The 21,799-nt window shown below is 55.1% G+C and overlaps 1 protein-coding gene across 10 annotated transcripts; it reads right to left on the reverse strand.

Annotated features, from left to right (window-relative positions):
* Nucleotides 1-328: 328 nt before the first annotated feature.
* METTL22 (methyltransferase 22, Kin17 lysine) lies at nt 329-20,407 on the reverse strand. 10 transcript variants are annotated; one of them, XM_043560576.1, is made up of 13 exons: nt 18,646-19,136; nt 17,288-17,453; nt 14,332-14,685; nt 9,132-9,206; nt 8,898-9,042; nt 8,040-8,113; nt 6,176-6,247; nt 4,830-4,883; nt 4,042-4,122; nt 3,727-3,829; nt 1,709-1,877; nt 1,191-1,302; nt 329-441 (listed from the first exon to the last, which is right to left on the reverse strand). In XM_043560576.1, exons 2-13 carry the CDS (start codon nt 17,391-17,393, stop codon nt 353-355), a joined length of 1,434 nt encoding a protein of 477 aa, XP_043416511.1. In that variant the 5' UTR covers nt 17,394-17,453; nt 18,646-19,136; the 3' UTR covers nt 329-352. The 10 variants fall into 10 exon arrangements, with proteins under 10 accessions (XP_043416511.1, XP_043416512.1, XP_043416514.1 ...); XM_043560577.1 differs by lacking the exon at nt 8,040-8,113 and having other exon boundaries at nt 9,132-9,172; nt 18,646-19,130; XM_043560579.1 differs by lacking the exon at nt 1,191-1,302 and having other exon boundaries at nt 18,646-19,130.
* Between the last annotated feature and the right edge of the window lie 1,392 nt (nt 20,408-21,799).

Raw genomic sequence — 21,799 nt, forward strand, 5'->3', positions numbered from 1 at the left:
ACATCTGTGAGCAGGTGACAGAGGGGGGCACTAAATGCCCCGGGCCGGGCCCTGGGTCCCCTGCCCCCCAGGAGCCCTCCAAGTAGTCCACTCAAGTGGAATCCAGTTGCAAATGTTGATTCCAAGCCAGCTCGCAGCTCGCGACACGGCCTTGGAGTGCGCATGATGAGCTGGCCGCACGGAAAACATGGGCAACGACACGACTTCCAGCCCAGATCAAGAACGCTCTCCGGCTGCTGCTGGGAGGCAGCAACGGCCCCCAGAAAACAGTCTTGAGGCCTGTAACGTACACCTGCCACATTTTTAAAACGATAAAATCTCAAGCACATCACTTTGTGAGCTTTTGATTTTATTAGAGATGTACTCTAAGAACAGTCGAGAAGCCATGCTTGGGGATGCGGTGGGTCACATCACCGGTTCCACAAAGATCTTCCAGAGCTCCTGCAGCAAACAGAGAAAGCGGGGGTTCCTGAGGGGCGCAAAGGAGACCTCGCGATGTCAGAGAGGCAAGTGATTCACCACGGAGGACAGCACACAGCACAGGAGCTGCCCCAAGGGTGGGGAGCGCCTCCTGATTCTGTCGTTCTGCCTCGCCACGGGAGAGCGAGGAGCTGGACAAACGAGAGGACGTCACACAATCAAGATGGGCCAGAAGAGGGTCAGCCAGCCACCGCTTTCCCGTTTGGGGAGCTCTTAAGTGCCATGCCCCGTGGCTGCTGACTGTCCGGGCCGCGTGCCTCTCCTCCGACCGCGGGCAGGTGGAGAAGGTGCAAACACACAAACTCCTGGTGGAAACCCGGCGTCCTCGCGGGCAGAGGACAGTTGGCCGTCTGTGGGGGGCGGCCCGGAGGCAGCGGAGCCAGAAACACAAGGTGGCTCCTCGCGTGCGGCAACCACACGGATTCAGCGCCGTGCTTGCTGGGCGGGCTCCCTGTTGGCCCTCTTCCCCCCTGTCCTCCTCAGAACTACACCTGGTCTCCACACACCCGGAGAAGGGGCACCCACAGCCAACAGGCAAGGAGAACAAAAGAGATTAATCCCGGACCTTTGGACTGCAGCTCCCAGTTACGTAAGTGATTATTATCAAGGGTAATTTTGACTTCTCAGATTTCCTCCATGAGGGGGGGTTTAAAGCTGTAACAGGAAGCGGCTGGGCCCCAGCTCCGCGGCTGCCTGGCGGGGTGACTTACCTGGTCTCGGCATCAACTGAGGCTGGGGAGGAAGGAGCTCGGCCCGGTACCCGGCCCGTGTACCGCTACTGGGAGGCTTCCTCAGAGGCCTAGTCTGATGGACCCAGCGGGCCTGGTCGGAAGGGCCACTGGCCATTAGACAAGCCTGCCCAGTCTGGGAGGCCAGCCCATGTCCATGGCGAAGGTGTGGCCTCCAGCACTGAGAACTCCAGCACTCCTGCATCGAGAACCCCACCACGTGCCCCCCGGCGGACTTCCTGCACCCCAGCCGCCTCCTGTGCTTGGCCCACTTCCTCCGCAGCAGGAACTGCCCGCAGGGAAAGAGCGCCCTGTAAGTCCAGGGCGACAGACGGCCCGCAGGCCCACGTGCAGACACGGTGGCCCCTCAGGATGGGGAGACCCCAGCGCCGTCTTTGGTGCTAGCCGCCCCTCTGCCCCGGCAGCACCGGGGTGCGGCACCCGCGTGTGGGGGCCCTGGGTCCGCGGCGTCGCGCACGGCAGTGACAGCCTGCACCTACCAGCTGCTGGATGCGCTCGTAAACCAGGAGCTGCGGGAAGGAGGCCTCTACCCGCTCAACCGCGAAGCGCAGCCGGCCGTCCGCGAGCCCCTCCAGCCGCCGCAGCCAGGAGCGGAAGTGGTCGTACGCCTCGCATGTGACGTCCAGGTGTCTGAGTGTGAAGTTCAGCCTGCAAACAGGCAGGCGACACACACTCGCCTCGCCTTCCCGCCGCCTCCCCGACCGCACTCCCCACCGGTGGATCTTCACCGCGCGCCTACGGGTGCTGAGCACTGGGCGCGCTTCCTTCCCGAATCTGCAGGGGAGCCCGGGAGGTGGTTCCACTTCACAGACGCGGGAACCGGGGCTCAGGGAAGTCGAGTCAGGTGCCTGAGATACCACCGCCCGACAGACGGGCCCCGCCCTGGACTTCAAAGTGGAGCAGGAGGCAGACACTGAACCGCGGGCTGGCTTCCCCACTTCCCCAGCACAGAATATGCGCGTGGGGTGCCCCCGGCTGCACATGTGACCAAAGGACGAAGGGCAGGGGCCTCAGAGCAGTGGGCGCCGAAGGCTGCCGGGAGGGGGTGGGCCAGGGCCACTTCAAATGGGTCCTTCCAGAGCCCTCCCGGCCCAGCTGCTCGGCCATTTCTCCACCCCAACCTGCAACACGATGCAACCTGAAACTCAAATTCTTTGCCTCTTTCCCTTTGCTTCCCCACATCTTTTACTAAGAAGAATTTCCAACAGTGTGATGGATGGCCCCACTTGCACCACCACCAGCTCACAGCCGCTGAGGCCCCTCGCACACCCAGAATGGATTATTAAATGGCTAAGGCCAGCCACCACAGCATTTCTCCCGCAAAGATGGACACAAGCATCTCAAAAACATAAAGCCTCTTCTGTTTCTTTGGTTCACCTAAAACAAATCTAATGATAATTCTTTATCATTCCAACATTCAGTCGGGGTTCAACTTTTCCTGACGGTCTCGCGTTCTCCCTGGGTGGTCTATAAAACCAGTCTCCAAATGAGATCCACATGCTGTCAGTGGTCACGTGTGCCTCAAAGGGGCTCCTCGACATTTTAGGTATGAACGATATGCCCAGATGGATGGTGTGGACACAGCCATGGTCATTTCCATAGGGCAGATTTCTAGATGCCGGACTGCTGGCTCACTAAGTACGTTTGGTTTCACGGCTTTTTTTTTTCTTTTTAAGATTTTATTTTTAGGCAATCTCTGCACCCAACGTGGAGCTCGAACTCACAACCCTGAGATCAAGAGTGGCAGGCTCCATTGACTGAGCCAGCCAGGCACCCAGGTTTTATGGCTTTTGCTACATATCCTGAATTGCCTTCAGAAAAGTTGTGGGCTAGGGGCCCCTGGGTGGCTCAGCTGGTTGCGTGTCCAACTTCGGCTCAGGTCATGAGCTCACGGTTCGTGAGTTCAAGCCCCACATCGGGCTGGTGGCTGTCAGCACGGAGCCTGCTTCCGACCCTCTGTCCCTCGCTCTCTGCCCCTCGCCCGCTTGCGCTCTCTCAAAAACAAATACACATTAAAAAAAAAAAAAAGGACAAGTTATGGTCTACCACATGATCGGAGAAAACCGTGTGAAAGGTGTCTGCTTCTACCATGAAATGCCACTCCCTCAGCGGGAGCCCCAGGGCTTCCGGGTGGAGGGGTCCGTCTGCATTGGGGGAGGACAGACGGACAGAGGCCTGGGGTGCTGAGGAGACAGACGGCATCCTGGAGGGGACGTTCAGAGAGATAGGCCCTGGACAGCGTGGTGGCCACGTGTCCATGGTGCAGCTACGTTCAAGGGCTTGTCTGCTCGCAGACCAGCGTGACAGGCTCCCTGGCGCCCCTCAGCCTTCCTCTCCACCGGCAGGGCGGGGGCGGCCGTAGGCACACACAGGGCCGGGGGATGACACGAGGTCACGTGTGGGAGGGCAGCACGGGCTGGCACACAGCAGGGGCTCCGTGCGTGCGCGTCGGGACGGCGCGGACAGGAGCGCACTCCAAGGGGGGCGCGGAGCTCACCGCTTCTCCACAGACAGAATGGCCGTGCAGGCGTTCTGCAGCTTGTGAGCGAGGCGGGACAGGGTTTTAAACAGAGCGTCGGTTAGGTCATCGTCGTAAAACACTGCGGGGAAGGAAACGGGCATGAGGGGAAAACCCACCACCACGGGCAGATCTGCCCCTGGGAGGACCCCCGGCACTGCACCGAGTCCCTAGAAACGTGCCCCCGCGACGGTGCTCAGGCTGGAAACCGCAGGCGGGCACGGCGGGCGCCTGGGGGCTGGGAGGGCTCTGCGGAGGAGGGGCGGGGGTACCGCTGCGACCGGGACGCCTCACCTTCGGCCGCAAGCAGGATGGTGGTGTGGCTGTACAGGTCAGAGACATCCTCCTGCGACCAGCTGAAGGGGACCTCCGGGTCTGTGAAAGAGGAGAGGCCACTCTGTGCACGGCCCTTCCCCCATGGGCCAGCCGGGAACGGCGGGCACCAGCAGGCAGGGCTGCACCCAGCAACGGCACACGTGGCTGCCTGGGGTCTGCCTCCCCACCGAGGGGCGGGCACTGCTGCCCCATGGACTGCTGTGCGGCCCTGAGGAGGGTGCTTCCCCTCCCAGGGCATCACACAGGAGTGGGCGTTACTAGACATGCCCTCAAGGGCGGCTGGGGAGCTCTGGGGCTATGGGCAGACCCTCGACACGCAATGACTCTCCCACCTGACACCTGACGGGAAAGGACACTTTACACACAGCAGGCAGTTCACACAAGCATGTAGGTCTGACACAGCCCAGGTGATCAATTCAGAAAACTCCCCCACCGGGGGGCCCTGCCCTTAGGACAGGACAGAGTGCCGTGTGCGAGGCTGCTTCCCAGCCCAGGGCAGGTGCTCAGCCCTGAGCGCCAGGCCTCACCTGTAGCTCAGGGGCCACTGTGCCTACTATATGGGGACGCTCCCAGTCTGAGTGACAGAGCAGGTGGAAGGTGCCAGGAGCGGCCATCATCAGCCAACGGAGAGAAGGGGCCGTGGGCCAAGGGGCTGTGGCACAGCCGGGAGCCTGCAGCTCAGCCCAGGCCACAGGGAGCTAGGACAAGCGGCCGTGAGTCCGCTGGGACGGGGGTGGGGGACGCACCTGTGCACAGGTCGTCGCGGAGCCAGTCCAGTTCTTTGACCTTAACCACACCGCCTGCAAGAGCAAAACCAGGCAGAACATCCAGATTCTAGTAACAGTCAGGGAAGAAGATAAGCCTTCCCATTCTACGCCGAAATCCCTCCATCCCGCCAGCACGGAGCGCCAAGCATCAGGTCTGGCACCGGACACGGGGAATACAAAGGTGTATGAGACGTGTCCCTGTCCTCGGGGACCGGCAGCCCAGGAGAGACTGGCGGGGGGGCACACACCAACAAGGCAGGGGTCAGGGCACTGTGATGAGGACAAGCCGAGCACAGGAGGAGAGAGGAGCTCAGGTGTCAGGCGGGGGTGTCAGGGAAGGCTCCAAAGAAGGTGAGTCACACCTGCCCCTCCCCTTCCACCCTTGTTGACTAGGCATTCAGACAAACAATGTGACGGGGATCAGGCAGGCCCCGTGGCCCAGCAGGGTGTCACCCAGTCACACACAGGTCAAAATGCAGTGGTTCAAGGCGAAGCCAGGCTCTGATAGGGAGCTGGGACCTCCTGATAGGGAGCTGGGACCTCGTCTGGAGGTCTGAGCATGATTAGGGGCAGCAGCACGAAGGGCCGGGGTTGTGGGGGGGAGCCTCAGACAGGCCAGGGTGACCAGAACGGAGGGAGCCCTGTGAGGCAGGCGTTGCAGACGGCAAGGCCAGACCTCAGCGAGATCTGGGACAAGCAGAGGGGTCCCGGATCCACAAGCAGTGGAAGACCTGGAGGGCCTAAGGCCCATGGGCTGGAGCGGCTGGAGAGTGGGAAAGCGCCCCCGGCTGCTCGGGAAGGGTCTGCATGTACAGTCAGGGGAGGGTGGCCGCTGCTTCCGTCACATGAACTGGATTCTGCGGGTGGTGCGGGGGGGAGGACGTTGGTCTGGGCAGAGGGAGGAACTTGTGACATGAGTGCCCTGCTTGCCAGTGAGGCAGTCAGTGGAAAAGGGAGGGGAGCAGGCAGGGGCCAGACCACGAGGGCTGAGAGGCAGAGGGGCTCAGACTTCACCCTTGAAGCTTTTTCAGAGGGGACTTAAGGGGTCAGGCTTCCATCGTCACTCTAGATGCTTCCCGGAGGACACCTTGGGCGGGCCACACAAGGAGCTGGGAGACCAGGTGAGGGCCACTGTGATGTCCAGGAGGGAGCGAGCTGAAGCAGGACATGGCAGGGGATGTGGGGAGGAGGACAGGGTGCGACGACGGAGTCATCAGACGTGAAGCTCTGGGAAGCCAGGCCCATCTCCCAGTGTCACAGTACAAGGTGCTTGTCCCACCTGCCAGAGAACCCTCCCCCCAGCTGGAAGACCCACCGGGCCTCACCTCCAGCAGCAGTCAGGTGGCCGTTGAGGGCAATATTTCGCTGGCACATGGCCAGGAGATCTGCGCCGACATCTGGAACAACAGAACGGCAGGCCATAAGACCCCAGCCGTCACCACACTGTCATCCCCCGGTTTCTGCCTGGAGAGAGCTGGGACGACAGCATGACTGCAGAGAGGCACCAGACGAAGAGGAGAGCATCTCCCGCGTGCGCATTGCCACGGTTCAGTGTGCTCCCCTGGAGGCTCTTCTCGATGACCTTTCCCTTAGGGAAGAGTTGACGGTGCTGGTGGGGACAGACTCTGTGCGCGCTCCAGAGGGAAGGGGTGAGGGCTCGCAGTGCGGTTAGTGCGTGTGACACAGACGCGGGTGTTTGGATGTGACGAATCGAGACACACAGCGGGTTCCAACGAGCCGCGGGTGCCCTCCCGTGCATGACTCGCTGTCACGGCTGCGTGCGTCCCGGGCCTCCCACTGCTCTGACCAGGTGGTGTCTCTCACCATTTCAGCAGAACCCAGGCACAGTCAGTGCATCCATCCCTGATGGGCAAGGGGTGTGGGCATTTTACCAAAACCCCTAACATGCGTCAGGAGAACACACGTGTGGAAGGCACCGAAGGCCGTGTGGTGACGCCTGCCTGGCCTACGGTTGTGGACACCCAGACTCTGTCCCATCACTCACTGTGGACTCAAGGAACGCGCAGAGCCTGGTTGTGGGGGAAGTGCCCTGCTCGGCACAGGGACACATCTGTCCCTTTCCCTGGGCCACTGGCTCAAGGGACTACTGCACACACCAGTCCAGCGGCTTGTCAGTGTTTAGGGCAGTTCTTGTCCAAATAGATCTCGTGTGGGATTCTGACACAGAAAATGGGACAGAAGAGAGCAGCTTTGGCCGAGGGGGCGTGGTGGTAGACCAGAGGCCTGGGGCTGGCCCCCAATTATCCCTCTGCCAGCTGCTGAGGGAGCTCTCACAACTCTGCTCCGTGGAAAACTCTGTTCCATGAACCACCAGCGCCCTCCCCACGCCCCACATGATAGTAGCTGTGTGTATGACCTGGGGCCAGCTACCCGACCTTAGCCTTAGTCTGCCCACCTGGACAGACTGGTGCCCGGCTCCCTGGCGAATGCCCGGGCTCACTTTGAAGGTACATGCAGGTGCAGAAGCATGCGAGAGGCCGTGCAAACTGCAGCGTGCTGTCTAGAGGCAAGCTCTCTTCTCTGTGCCAGGAAACCTCCCTCTCAGGGGTAAGACAGCTTGGTCACGTCCTGCAGTTGGGCACCAGGCACAGGGCAGAGCACCCGCGAGTGGCATTATGGCTTGACTCTGAGAAGCGCTCGCTGGCAGCCGACACGACCCAGTGATGGAGCAAAGGCGGGGGCTGCCCTGCGGACTCCCGGCAGTGGCTGATGCAGAGTATCTGCCAGGCGTGCCCCGTCCCAGGTGACCCCCAACCTCCCTTTCCTGTCTCAGAAGCAAAAGATGGGCACCATGAGCAGGTGGCCGGGTGTCAACGAGATGCAGACCAAAGCAGCAGATGCCCCTTCCCGCCTAGCAGACGTGGAAGATGTCAGGCACAATGACACTAGCTGATGAGCTACTGCCCTCTTACGAACTGGTTCCTACTCTCTGAAAGGGTGTGTGGGCCAGCGGGGAGCCAAGAGCGCTGCTCCCGCATCGAGCTGCCGGCGTCATCGCCGAACTACGGTTAAGTAAGACGTCATCACTGCGGGGAGGGGAGTGAGGGCTACACGGCATTTGCTGTAATATTTTCGCAGTTTCCACGCCGGTATAATATTATTGCAAGGTAAAACAGTGAAAGAGAAATCCCTTGGCAATGTGTAGCAAAAGCTTACAAAGGGTCACGCCTGCTTCTAGGAGTCCAGCCTGAGGACTATGAGACAACGCGGCACAAACGTGCTCGCCACGGTGCAACGGACAACTGTGAAAAACACAAACAAACAAAAAAGACCAAAACGCATGGCAACCACCAAAATGCCCAGAGATAAATATTACCTGGTCATTAAGAGTCATACTTATAAATAATTTCTAATGACTTTGGAAAATGCTTTTGGAAAAACGTTTTTCAACATTTTTGGCAACACACAGCACAGAATACACAGTCTGATCTCAGCTACTGTCTGGGAGTAGGTACGCTCCAAAAAACCCACAAAACCACAAAAAAAAAAAAAAACCACAAGGGAAAAAACTGTGTAATGATCGCAAAGCTCCTTGCAGACAGCAACTTCATCTGTTCTATTCACTCCTGGATCTCCTGCATCTAAGACCCTGTCTGGCATATTGCCGGCCAGAGCTCCATAAATTGCACACTGTTGAATGGATCTGGGGTTGGTAACAAAACGAGTAAATTGTATCTGCTGCCCTAGAAAGCTTCCACAACACGTAGGCAAGATTTTCACAACCAAGATAAAAACGATAAACCCGTCGGTTCAAGCCTTATAAAAGGTACGCTCCTCCCTGTTTTCTGAGACATCTGCTCTTTCCCAGGGTGATGGGGTGTGAGAGGAGGTTTCAGGGGGGTAGCTGGTGCCTCCTGGAGTGAGGGGTCCTGCACCGTGGGTGTGGCCGGAGGGTGGAGAAAGCAGCAGAATGGGATGGCAAAATCAACAGCGGGCCAAGGCCCAATTCCCAGCCGCTCCTCCCTTTCTGATAGCACGCTCCCTGCGAAGAGACGACGTCCCCACAGCCCGAGGTAGCGGGCTTACCTGTACAATACACCGTGCGTGCCACGGTGGCTGCGATGATGCTGGCCAGCCCCGTGCCCGCCCCGAGCTCCAGCACGGTGCGGCCCTGGAAGAGGTCCCGCTGAAAGAGGATGTAGTCTGCCAGGAGCAGGGCGCCCCGCCACACCTGGAGGAGACACGGACCAGGAATGACAGGGGACGTGAGGCTCCGGGGAGACCCCACAGGGCCACAGGAAGTGGATGGGGCCTACCCACCTGCTTGCCAACATCCTCCAGGGGGGTGGCCATGGTGTGCTCTGGACAGGATGGAGACCAAAAGAGAAACGGCCACTGTGAAAATGCAGACGGACAGAACACAGACAGACGAGGCGCATGGCATCTGCAAACACGGCCAGATGGGCACTGAAGTTGGGCGTTCTAGAGAGTGGCAGAAACACAGGCCACGCAGCAGTCGGGGCGGAAGTGGGTGGGTGAGCATCACTCACAGTGCAGGCCCTGAGGCTGCTCAGAAAAAAGGGTGTCTCGGACCCACAGCCTGAAGACTAGGGTCACCGTGGGTTGTAGGCCCACCTCGTCAAACACGCACACGGCACTTCATGATGCTCGATAACTGCATGTTACATTACAACATACTTCTCTGTTGTCCTGATCAACTGTAAGCTGGTAGGAGTCACAACGCATTCCAAGTACTTTCTTTTAAAAATTTTTTTTAACATTTATTTATTTTTGAGACAGAGAGAGACAGAGCATGAACAGGGGAGGGTCAGAGAGAGGGAGACACAGAATCTGAAAGAGGCTCCAGGCTCAGAGCTGTCAGCACAGAGCCCGACGCGGGGCTCGAACTCACGGACCGCGAGATCGTGACCTGAGCCGAAGTCGGCCACTTAACTGACTGAGCCACCCAGGTGCCCCATTAATTTTTAAATTTTTAAAAATTTATTTATTTTTCAGGAGGAGAGAGAGAGAGAGAGAGAGAGAGAGAGAGAGAGCGAGCGAGCACGAGCGGGGGAGGGGCAGAGAGAGAGGGAGACACAGAATCCGAAGGAGGCTCCAGGCTCTGAGCTGTCAGCACAAAGCCTGACGCAGGGCTCGAACTCACGGACCGCGAGATGGTGACCTGAGCCGAAGTCGGACGCTTAACCGACTGAGCCACCCAGGCACCCCTCCAAGTATTTTCTTACACTTACAACCACACCAGAAGTCAACAATGTAACTTGGAGCTTATATCCTTTCTTAGGTGAACTATGATAAGAAGTCTTCTCAAGCGCAAAATATATTCAGCTAAAGTCAGTGGAGGCATGGGGGCGAGGGGGAGAGAACAGAAATTTGAGACCAAAGGGCAAAAGGAAAATGGCAAATACCCTTGCTGTTAATCAGAGCTGGCTGTCGTATTTCTTAAACATTTTTTTTCAGGTTTATTCATTTTTCAGAGACAGAGAGATAGAGTGTGAGTGGGGGAGGGGCAGAGAGAGAGGGAGACACAGAATCTGAAGCAGGCTCCAGGCTCCGAGCGTTCAGCACAGAGCCTGACTCCCGGATGGCAAGATCATGACCTGAGCTGAAGCTGGACGCTTAACCAACTGAGCCACCCAGGTGCCCCGCAGCTGCTATATTTCTAAGCAAGATGGTGACAGCCACCAGAGGAAAACGCACACGGCACGTGCACAGGGGGGCATGCACACAGTGGGGCAGCTCCGTGTGACCACCAGCCTCGCACAGATCAGACCACACGCTCACAACAGGAGCAGGGACCGAGGCCCACGGGGATGTGTCCCCACGTGCCCTCTGTGAGGGTCTGCCCGAGGAGGTGAGGGGGTCCCCACGTTCTCAGAGTGCCGGCATCTCAGGGAGTCCCGTGAAAGCCGAGAGCCGTGCATACGAGCAGGGTCCAGAACAGAAGGCAACCTCTCTCGTGCTCAATCAAAGCGGCAGCCACCTTTCCCCGGGCCAGGGGGGAGACCGGTCGTGTGCGCTCCTCCTGAGAACCGGGGCCGCTGCTCTGTGGGCTTTTCCAGGGTAAATCTGACCCAAGATTTTTGCCCGAGGTGCAGACTTAAAATCTGATCCCTGAATGCATGACTGACGCACTGCCTGGTGGCACCTTGGCTGGACAGGATACTGGTGGTTCGGGAGAGGCCACGGCTAGCCCCGACACGCACCCTTCAGGACTTCAGGCCACCAAAGCCCAACACGTACCCACCCACCAACAACAGAGTCCCTTCACTGAACACTGACTGGACAGATGCCCCCTGAGCCAGGCCAGGGGCCACCGAGGTTGTACCTGATCCTGACAACAGCCCTGTGAAGTAGCCATCACCACCCCACCTACAGACGAACACACTGAGGCCAATGCACGGCACTGTGGTTGTAAAAGTTATGGAAAAAGCACCTTTTCTCTGAACCGGGCACCATGCCAAACGCTCTGAGCGCAATCTCTCATTTCACCCTCAAAACCACCAGGGGAATGGGCTTGGGTGCTATCTCACAGATGAGGAAAGGAGGCTGACAGAGGCGAAGCGGACGGCCTGAGGTCAGAGCTAGTAAGTGGCGGGCGTGCGGTTGGACCCAAAAGGGTGCCCAGGGGTGCGGTGTAAAGAACAATGGGCAGGGGACCCCTCTGGCAGGCTGAAGAACCCGGAACTGAGAGTGGCAGGGAAGAGGCTTCCCCGGGGTCCTGTTTCTGCAGCCCTGCTCCAGACCCTCGGTGTCGGCTGCCCCCGGCCTGTCCCCTCCCCAGTCTTCGCACCCCCACCACGCACCATCCCCTGGGTGCGGCCCGTCTTTCCTCCCGTGGGCCTCCTCCCATGCTGAGGACTATGCCCATGAGAAACTGGGCTTAGCAGATGGGCTGAGACAAAGTTTCAGAGTCTGGTCTATGTCTCTAGACCTGTGAGAACCTCCCTCTCTCTCAGCCAGCCTCCCTCCCTGCACTCAGAGCAGACCCCAGGGACTAAAGCTAACGATCTGACCAGGCACTGTGCTAAGAGCTCTTTGCGAGCCATCTCCTCGTTCTTCACAACTAGAAGTGGTTACACCCATCTTACAGATGAGGAAATAGAGTTTGGAGAGATTAAGGGAACGTGGCCAAGGGAAGAGGCATGGGCGTCAGAAGCTGACAGCCTGAGTTCCAGCCCTGCCTCTTCCTCCTCTCTTTGGGTCTCAGTTTATCTATAAAGCAGAGAAAATGGCCATAATTTACTTTGAACCTTGGGTCTGTGGATTCCTAGCAGGTCCATGGATAAAGTTTTTAAGTTTTTGACAATCCCTTGAAATGACCTGGAAACCATTCTCTTTCCGTATTTTTTAATCGGCTTCTGAGATGTGTCCACACCCTGAAAAAAATGACTTGGTTTATGGCTCGGAGGAAAAGGGTGGTCAGGAGACGGACATCAGCTTAGCATCCGCTCTGTACCAGGCCCCGTACAGACACTTACTGGGCATTATTTATTACCTTATTATCAAAAGGCAGTATCCTGGACTCTGTTTTATAAGTGCAAAAACAGGCTCCGGGTGTGCAAGACACTTGTCAAAGATCACCGGGCTTGTGAGGGTGGTGGGGGGTCAAAGCCCAGCTCTGCCGGTTGTCAGAGTCCAAGACCTGGTCCCTTACGTCACAGTTGGAACAAGAGGTTACTGCTGGAAGCTAATTTAATTGCCTTGCACTCCCCTCCCTCGGGGCAGGTAGGACTGAATGACACTTGCTGAAAGGAAGGGACCCCGCCATGAGGTCCGTGAGATGGACTGGCCGGGAACCTGGCCATACACTGGCCCTTAGCTGTGGGACTTTGTTCTCAGTTTGCAAGATGGTAAATTCTCAGCATGTTAAACACACACGCACGCCAGAGGCCGAACCCTCAGTATGAACAACCAAGTTGGCCACTCTCTGCTCAGGGAAGCCAATTAAGTGACGAGTGAGAGCAAAATGAGCCATCATGGCATTCCCCCCAACCCCCCTGCCAACAGCTCCCCAGAACAGAACTTTCCAGTGTTCGGATCATGTGACATTGAGTAAGAACATAGGCTGTGGTGTAGACAGACCTAAGTGGGATTCGTCATCCTGCCACTGACTGGCTGTGTGACCTGGGGCAAGTACCTCAACCTCTCTGGGCCTCAAATCTCACATCTGTGAAATGAGCATGCTCACCCCTGGAAAGGCTGTGAAGAATAGAGGTAATCCATGGAAAACACGGAGTAGGGTTCTGGTGTGAATTACACATCACCCCCAACGGAACGGTCTAGAACAGTCGGCCTTGTACCAAGCAGACACTCAGCAACTATGAGTCGTATGGCTGCGCGGATGGAGAAGAGCTGCTCTGCTTCTGAGAGGGCCCTAACTGACCCTCCGGCCCCAACCTGCACCGTTGCCAGGGGTTGTGGGACCCTGGATCTCAATGAACAGACTCAATTCAGAGTCCTTTTCCCCCAAAACAAGCAGTGTCGGGGTGGCAAGAGGCCTGGCTGTGGAGATGGACGGCGTGGATTCAGAACCTCCTCACTGCCCCCCAGCTGCATGGCCTCAGCTTGTCACCTCCTATCTGTACACTCCCCCTGACCCTCGGAGCAGGGCTGTCAAGACTCCTTTTTACGAAGTGACGCAGATAAAATGTCTAAACACAACAGGTGTTTAACATCAGTGGCTCACTTCCGGCCCCAGCTCCCTACCGCTCCTGGCGTTTCTAACGTGCCCGCTTCCAAGATCTGAAATCCTGGTGTCATCAAGCCCCTGTGCCCAGCGGTGACCACGTGATGCTGCCCTGCACGCCTGCCAGAACTCATTCCGGCCCTTCTCCTGCCATGTCACCGCCTCCCCTTTCCCAGCTGGCCTCTAGCTCCCAGGCCGTCTGATTAGCCCACAAGCCTCCTCCACATTAATTCTGGTCCACCTCCTTCTCCCCCCCTGCCATGCTCCAGCTCCAGAATCTCCCATGGCTCCCTGTTGCTGGCCAAGTTTTCCACAAACTCTACCCTGACCCATGGTCCCAGCACACTGAGTTGGATCAGAACATCGACGCAAGAGGGGTAAAAGCAGGGCTCCCTGGAGGAGGCGATGGCTAAGCTGATACATATAACAACTAGCAATGTGTTAAGAAAGCAAAGGCTGGGGGCAGGCTCTCCAAGAGGGAGGTGGAGCAGAGCAGAGGTCCGCAGCAAGAAAGCGTATAGAGGGGTGTGCGGTGAGCACAGCCATGTCAGACAGGGCCTTGCGAGCTATGCCCAGTGGCCTGGACTGTACCCTGGGGGCAGTGGGGAGGGGACCTGTGTGTCCTGAACAGCTCCCCCTACTGGCAGCGGCACCACCTGCTCTCAGTTTCCGCGGAGCTGGCTCTGGTCCCTTGTCTGGTCCTACTGCACCCAGACTTGGGGCTGCACACAGAGCCCCCCACACACAGCCCACGCCCTGGGCCGTGATCAGCACTGCAGTGCGACCCACAGCGCAAACCGGACCTGCATTTACCTATTCTGACGATATCCCGGGGGCTGCTCTCTCGTGCTCCATCTGCCAGTGGGTCCTCTTCCTCCTGCGTTAGAATCGTGGGATGTACCTTGTCTCTCAGAGGCCCTGCTGGCTCGGGGTCCGAAGCAGTCGGTGGTCTCCTCTCCACGTCCAAATCCCCGTCTTCGTCCAGCCGAGTTCCCAGCCCCAACTGGCTGGTGGCGTCACTGTGGCCACTCCCCGGAGGGGGCCTGGCACTGCCCGGCCCGGATGGCGGCGTCTCCTCGGCGAGAAGAGCGCCATGACCATCACCCTCGGCCCCTGAGTCTGTCCGAGAGTCTCGGTTCCACAGAAGCTTGAACTGGGACAGGAAAACTGAAAGGCAAGACGAACACAAAAGGAGAGTGTCTCCAAGCTGTCTCCTCCTTCCAGAAAATCTTATTTCCACCCAGAGTTTTAAATGCCAGATGGAGGCATCCCAATGCCCGCAGCAAAGGCCCGCTGGACGCAGCCCAGATGCTGGGGCCACTGAGAGCAGCTACCATGTGATGAGCATCTCCCGTGAAAACACTTAGCTCTCATTATCTTAGCCCTCCCTGTTGCTATGAAGACAGTGGCACCAGCTCCATTTTTCAAATGGGGAAACTGAGGCTTAGAGAAATTAAGTGGGTTGACAAGGCCCCACAGCTTTGGACATGGCTGAGGCAAGACTCAAACCCAGTCTGCTCATTCCTAAACTGATGCCCTTCACACTACACTGTTCCACCTCTTAAGATCTGGAGGACAGGGGGGCTTGGGTGACTCTGGTGGTTAAGTGTCCGACTTTGGCTCAGGTCATCATCTCATGGTTTATGCGTTTGAGCCCCACGTCAGGCTCTGTGCTGACAGCTCGGAGCCTGGAGCCTGCTTCGGATTCTGTGTCTCCCTCTCTCTCTGCCCCTCCCCTGATTGTGCTCTGTCTCTCTCTCAAAAATAAATACACATTAAAAAAAAAAAATCTGGAGGATGGGACAAGGACACCAAGTAGCTGCCCCCGTCTGGTGGCTAGAGAGTTACTGGGACAAGTTTCAGTAAGAGCACAGGTTCCAGAGAGGGGGGCTGGAGGCAGGGGTGCAAGCCCTCCACCCCCCTAGGCTGTCTGACCCCAGGCCAGTCACCGATCTGTTCTGAGTCCCAGGCTCCTGAGTTCAGGATCCACATGGGACACAAAGAAAGGAGAGCACTACAGAGGCACCTTGGTGGCTCAGTCAGATGAGCATCCAACTTGGGCTCAGGTCATGATCTTACAGTTTGTGAGTTCAAGCCCCACGTTGGGCTCTGGGCTGACAGCTTAGAGCTGGAGTCTGCTTCTGCTTCTGTGTCTCCCTCTCTCTCTGCCCCAATGCACTTGCATTTTGTTTCTGTCTCTCTCAAAAATAAACATAAAAATAAAAAAAGAAAGGGGAGCACTGCACCCAAGGACAGGCTAATACAGGGAAATCAAAGCCAGGGAGGGTGGTCAGGAAGGACCTGTGTGAGGTGACATGTGGAGTCAGGGCTGGGAGGGAAGAACCTTCTGGGTAGAAAACCGGTGAGAGCCAAGGCACTGAGGAAGTCCATGCAGCGCATAAAAGACGGAAAGGAGCAGAGAATGATCAGTGTGGACACACAGGCAAGGGCTGGGTCAGGCTGGGCCACATGGGCCAGGCTAAAGAGTTGATTGTATTCTAAGAGCAAGAGGGAGTCACTGGAGGGTCTACATCAGGTCGCTGATGTGATATGCATTTTCAAAAGATCCCCTTGGCTTTGGGGGAGAGGAGCAGGAGGAAGGTGTGCAGAGCAAAGCCAGGGAGCCCGGGTGGGAAGAGCTGGAGGCGAACAAGTGATGCAGGGGGCTGATGAAGGGGGCCAGAATGCCTTGGTGGGGGTGCCACTGGGAGCCCCAGCCTGTCTCCCTCCTGGACCATGGGCTCCCTGAGGGCAGGGCTTGGCTCATCCCCTACTGCACTCCCAGCATCAAGTCCTGGTGCCTCTCCCCCTCCACAAAGTAGGTGCTCAGGAAAGCACAGTTTACTCCATGAAAGAGGGCGCTTAAGTGGAGTGAGGTCGTGCACCCCAATGTTTATAGCAGTACTATCGACAACAGCCTAAGTATGGAAAAGAGCCCAAATGCCCATCAATGGATGAATGGCTAAAGAAGATGTGGTACACGTACGTGTACACACACACACACACACACACACACACACACACAATGGAGTATTACTCGGCAATCAAAAAGAATGAAATCTTGCCATGTACAACTACATGGATGGAATTGGAGGGTGTTATGCTAAGTGAAATTAGTCCTCGAAAGACAAACATCATAAGACTTCACTCATATGAGGACTTTAAGAGACAAAACAGGTGAACATAAGGGAAGGGAAACAAAAATAATATAAAAACAGGGAGGGGGACAAAACAGAAGAGACTCTTAAATATGGAGGATAAACAGAGGGTTACTGGAGGGGTTGTGGGAAGGGGGATGGGCTAAATGGGTAAGGGGCATCAAGGAATCTACTCCTGAAATCATTGTTGCACTATACGCTAACTAACTTGGAGATAAATTATAAAAACAAAATTAAAAAAAAAAAGTGGAGTGAGGTTGGGGTGCCTGGGTGGCTCAGTTGGTTGAGCACCTTAACTCTTGATTTTGGCTCAGGTCATCTCAGTTTGTGGGATCTGGCCCCGTGTTGGGCTCTGTGCTTACAGTGTGGAGCCTGCTCGGGATTCTCTCTCTCTGTCCGTCCCTCCCGGCTCACTCACTCTCTCTCTCTCTCTCTCTCTCTCTCACTCACTCAATAAATAAACGCTTGGAAAAAAAAAAAAAAAGAAGTGGAGTGAAAACAGCTGAACGATCCAATCTTCCCAATCTTCTCCCCAAAGAGAGGAGTAGGAGAAAACAAACAAAACGGGGTCCACAGGGTGCTGGGCCCCTCCGCACGCACCCGGGTCTTACCAGGCTGCCCCATGCCGTTCAGCCGCACCATGAGGTGTCTGTGGTTCGGGGTGTAGAGGTGGACGTCTGACAGCACAGTGTCACTTTTGAAGGTGACCTCGTCCATGCCCAGGGTGGGGGCCAGCTACCATGGCCGGGCTCCACAGGAATCATGGGACAGGAGCACCTGGAAGGCAAGATCAGGTCCTCAGGATGGCAGGTCTCAAAGGGGAACAGTGTAAATACTTAAATAGCTTTGCATTACCCCAGGAGAAAATGCTTCCTTTTGTAATTCTCTTCATTTTTCCTAAAGGAGAAAGTCTCAGGGCCTTTGCAAGGGCCTTCGCGAGGGAAAAGATTCCAGCTAGAATTGTCTTATTTTGTTTGTACTGTGTTCGCACAGTAATCTTTTATTTATGGCAAGGGATCCGAATTTCCATGTATACTGATATCCTTCCATTTTAATTTCCAACTCTTCTACTGTGAAAATTTTCAAACAGACTAGAAAGCTGAGGGCATAGCATGATAAACAGGCATATACCCGCTGCTTAGATCCAATGATCATCAACACCTTGTCATAGGAGGTCAAATGATCTACTGGGGTTTTTGCCCTCCTGAACTGAGAGTAAATTCTAGATACTTTACCTCTAAATTCCTCTACAGCGTCTGTCTCCTAACACATGTTCTTACATTACCACAAGACCATTAGCAGATCTAAGATGATTAATTCCTTTGTATTATTTAAAACTCCATCCATAGCCAACTATCCCCATTTCTCATGCAAATGTATTTCTTAGCTGGTTTTGCCTAAAACAGTATTGGATTTACAAAGTCAATTCAATTCGCGCTTTGCATTTATTTTCTCTTTACTTCTTTTTTTATTCTAGAGGTTGACCCTAGCTGTCCAAATGCCCTTCGTTGCTTTGAAACTTTTTTTTAAATTTAAAAAGAAAAAAAAAAAAAGAGTAGATGCAAAGGAAAAGCAACCAAGGGGCACTCACTATACAGGTGATATGTAGATAGAGGAAATTATGCAGGTTAACACAGCAACAACTGAAGTCTGGAAAACCACGCCTGAGGCAAAGTGGCCAGAAGAGAAAGGCTCCCCCTCCAAACCGAGTGGTCCGCCTCATCAAAAAGCATCAAGCAGACCCATGTCTACACCCCAGTCTCCCATCTCGTGGTGATGAGACCTGGGGGAAATTGCGTCACCCATCTGGACCTGCTTCTCCAGCTATATTCTCACTGTGCAGGGGTCCTGGGGGGCATAAAGCACTGAGCATTGTCGGTGGTCCACAGCTGTTAGTTCCTTGTCCTGGGGGTGGTTTCAGGCCTTTGGCCCAAACCTGCCCATAACCCCCGACAGGACTGTTCCTTACCTGGCTTAGGTGTGTGCACTAGCTGTGTGTGTTAGGCATGTCCTGAAACCTCTCAGGCCTCCATTCCCTCAACTGGAAAACGGGATGATAACACAGGCTCTCCTTGCAATCTGAAGGCACGTACTGTCACAATCTGAGCACGTGTAACAGAAGTTCCTCGGTTTAAGGACTTGACGTGGGGGAGCCGAAGTTTCACAAAAGTTTCCAAAAGTTGTTTCGTGAAAAAGCTGACACCTTGTTAAATTAGTCTCTATGCTGGCTCTTCCCACATGACAGTGTAAGCCAGGACAGAGCCAAGTGGGCTGTGAAGGGAGGCTGTGAAGCTCGTAAAATGATGCATGATTTCATGATGCCAGTGGAAGTTATGGAGGAGACATGCCCCATCCTCAGGCAGAAGCACTCAGCCAATGAGCACTGGAAAAGTTAGGCTGGATCCCAAAAAAGGACCGAAAGTCTTAAAGGTAGATGTGGCTCTCCCAGCACTGAAAGATGTCCTGGGGGAAACTGAGGACTTCCACCTATAGTTTTGGAAGAAAAAAAAAAAAGATCCTCTGTGACGATGCTGTGAAAAGTCAAACTTGAACCAAAGGATGCTGTTTCCTGCCATAGTGCCATTTTGTTGGAAAAATGACATCCCACAAAGGAGCGTAATATTACAATTACACATCAGCTTTTCTTAAAGACAGACCAAAATAATGCTCATATTCTTAAATGCTAGTTGAATTTTCGGTTTTAAAAGCCGAATTACCCAGGCTTCCTGGAAATGTGCCCTACAACTGAGAACCAGGAAGTGGAACCCCTTTAAAGGGCTTCTTCTAGAATCAGTTATGGGGGAATAGATGTGTCTTGTACATACCTTGGGCTTGTGTGAGGATTAAACGAGACGAGGATCAGTTTTAAGGTTTGGGTCAAATAAAGAACAAGAGTAAGTATCAGTCATTATAGCAATAATCGTAATTCTTGACGAGCGTGCTTGGAGATGGAGAAAGGCAACAAGTTTTTCCATTTGGGAACAGCTGACTCGGAGTATCTGTCTGGGAATGCTACAAATGGATGTGCCTCGACCCGCTCTCCTCACTGGAGAGGAGGGAAAGGGCACCCGCACTGCAGATGGGATCCCCTCCGACTTCCTTGGGGCTGCAGGTTCATCCCGCAGCACCTGCTGACAAGGGTGTCCTTGGCTCTTAAAAGCTGTAAGGGCTAGACTAAGACGCCGTCATGGTTTCTACGGCGGTTCCCCAGTCAGGGTTACCCCCCAAAGCAGTTTGCTTTCTCTGACAGTAGGTGGCCAGGCGTGGGATAATACAGACCAGGGGTGAAGACGGGGAAGCTGGAGGGGCCACCGCCGAGAGTTGGGGTCTCGGGCCCCAGAGACCTCCTCCTCCCCCGGGGCTCTTTCCGTCCTGCCTCCTCCCTGAACCCCTTTCAAAAGTCATAGTTCGGCCTCGCTCTCCCTTCTTAATCCGGAACCGAGGGGGCTACTTGGGCCCGGGACAGAAACTCACATGACCAAGAGGGCTCCTTCTCCCTACACCCTTGCTCGGAAGGGAACAGAGACCGAGCGGACTTGGGCTTTAGGTCCATGGGAGCCCGGTCTCGAGGCCAGGCTCGCTGCCAGGAGGCTCCCTGCACTCCCCGCATCCGGCCGCCTCTCCCAGGAACTTACCCGCCGCGAGTACCAGGACGGAGTCCGGCTGAGACTTCTCAACCCCGGGCTCAGGCGGCCGCCATAGTAGGCGGCCTGCGCAGGCGCGGCCCCGCCTCCTCCGCGCGCGTCGGCGGGCGCCACGCCGTAACCACGCCCACCTGCTAGAGCTGCCCGGGCGAGGACTCTCGGGACCCTTCCTTAACAGGAAGCTGGTGGCCCTTGGTCCCTAGTACTTTGTCCCTTCTTCCATTCAGGAGGCCTGACACAGACCTGCCATGTTAGGCCATGAGGGTCCTACCTTAAGTTATGACCCAGTGGCAATCCTACGTTGGGGTCAACTCCTCCAGGAAGCCTTCCCTGAGTCCTCTTCCTCCAGCTTACATTGACCAGAGTCTGGGCTCTCCCAGTCCGCTATACTCCGCCTATCAGAGCATCTGTGACTCTGGTTGTCAAGACCTGTTTACCTGTTTCCCTCACTAGTTCTGAGTGCCTTGGGGGCAGAAGCAGCTGCTGGTTCACATCTGCAACTAAACTTCTCCCTATCTGGAAAGGATAATAGAATAATGCTTGTAAAGCAGTTAGCATCATCCTTGGCATGCTGTGAGTACCCAAGAAATGACAATTATAAGGTTTTTTTGAGAAGCTTTTATTTTTATTTTTAAAAATTTTATTTATTTATTTATTTACTTACTTCAAGTTTATTTATTTTTAGAGAGAGACAGCATAAGCAGGGGAGGGGCAGAGAGAGGGGGAGAGAGAGAATCCCAAGCAGGGTTCACACTATCAGCACAGAGCCCTATGTGGGGCTCGATCCCACAAACCGTGTGATCATGATCTGAGCAGAAACCAAGAGTTGGACACTTAACTGATTGAGTCACCCAGGCACCCCTTTAAATTTTATTTTTATTTTTTTTCATAAGTGTACTCTTAAATCTCCACCTTGTATTTCCCCCATCCCCCTCCCTCCCCTTTGGTAACCATCAGTTTGTTCTGTATAGTTGAGAGTCTGTTTCTTGGTTTCTCCCTCTCTTTCCCTTTGCTCATTTGTTTTGTTTCTTAAATTTCACATGAGTGAGATCATACGGTATTTGTCTTTCTCTGACCGACTTAATGCACTCAGCGTTATACTCTCCAGCTCTAACTGCGTCATTGCAAATGACAAGATTTCAGTCTTTTTAAAAGGCTGAATAATATTCCATAGTGTGTGTGTGTGTGTGTGTCAGAATGTATGTTTATATAAATATATATATTTATCATATCACATCTTTATCCATTCGTCGATCAATGAACACTTGGGCTGCTTCCATTGTTTGGCTATTGTAGATAATACTGCAATAAATACAGGGGTACATGTATCCCTTTGAATTAGTATTTTTGTATCCTTTGGGTAAATGCCCAGTAGGGCAATTACTGGATCATGGGGTTGTTCTATTTTTAACTTTTTGAGGAACTTCATGCTGTTTTCCATACAGGCTGCACCAGTTTGCATTCCCACCAACAGTGCAC

The sequence above is a fragment of the Prionailurus bengalensis genome, chromosome E3 (assembly GCF_016509475.1).
Source record: "Prionailurus bengalensis isolate Pbe53 chromosome E3, Fcat_Pben_1.1_paternal_pri, whole genome shotgun sequence".
Taxonomy (NCBI): domain Eukaryota; kingdom Metazoa; phylum Chordata; class Mammalia; order Carnivora; family Felidae; genus Prionailurus; species Prionailurus bengalensis.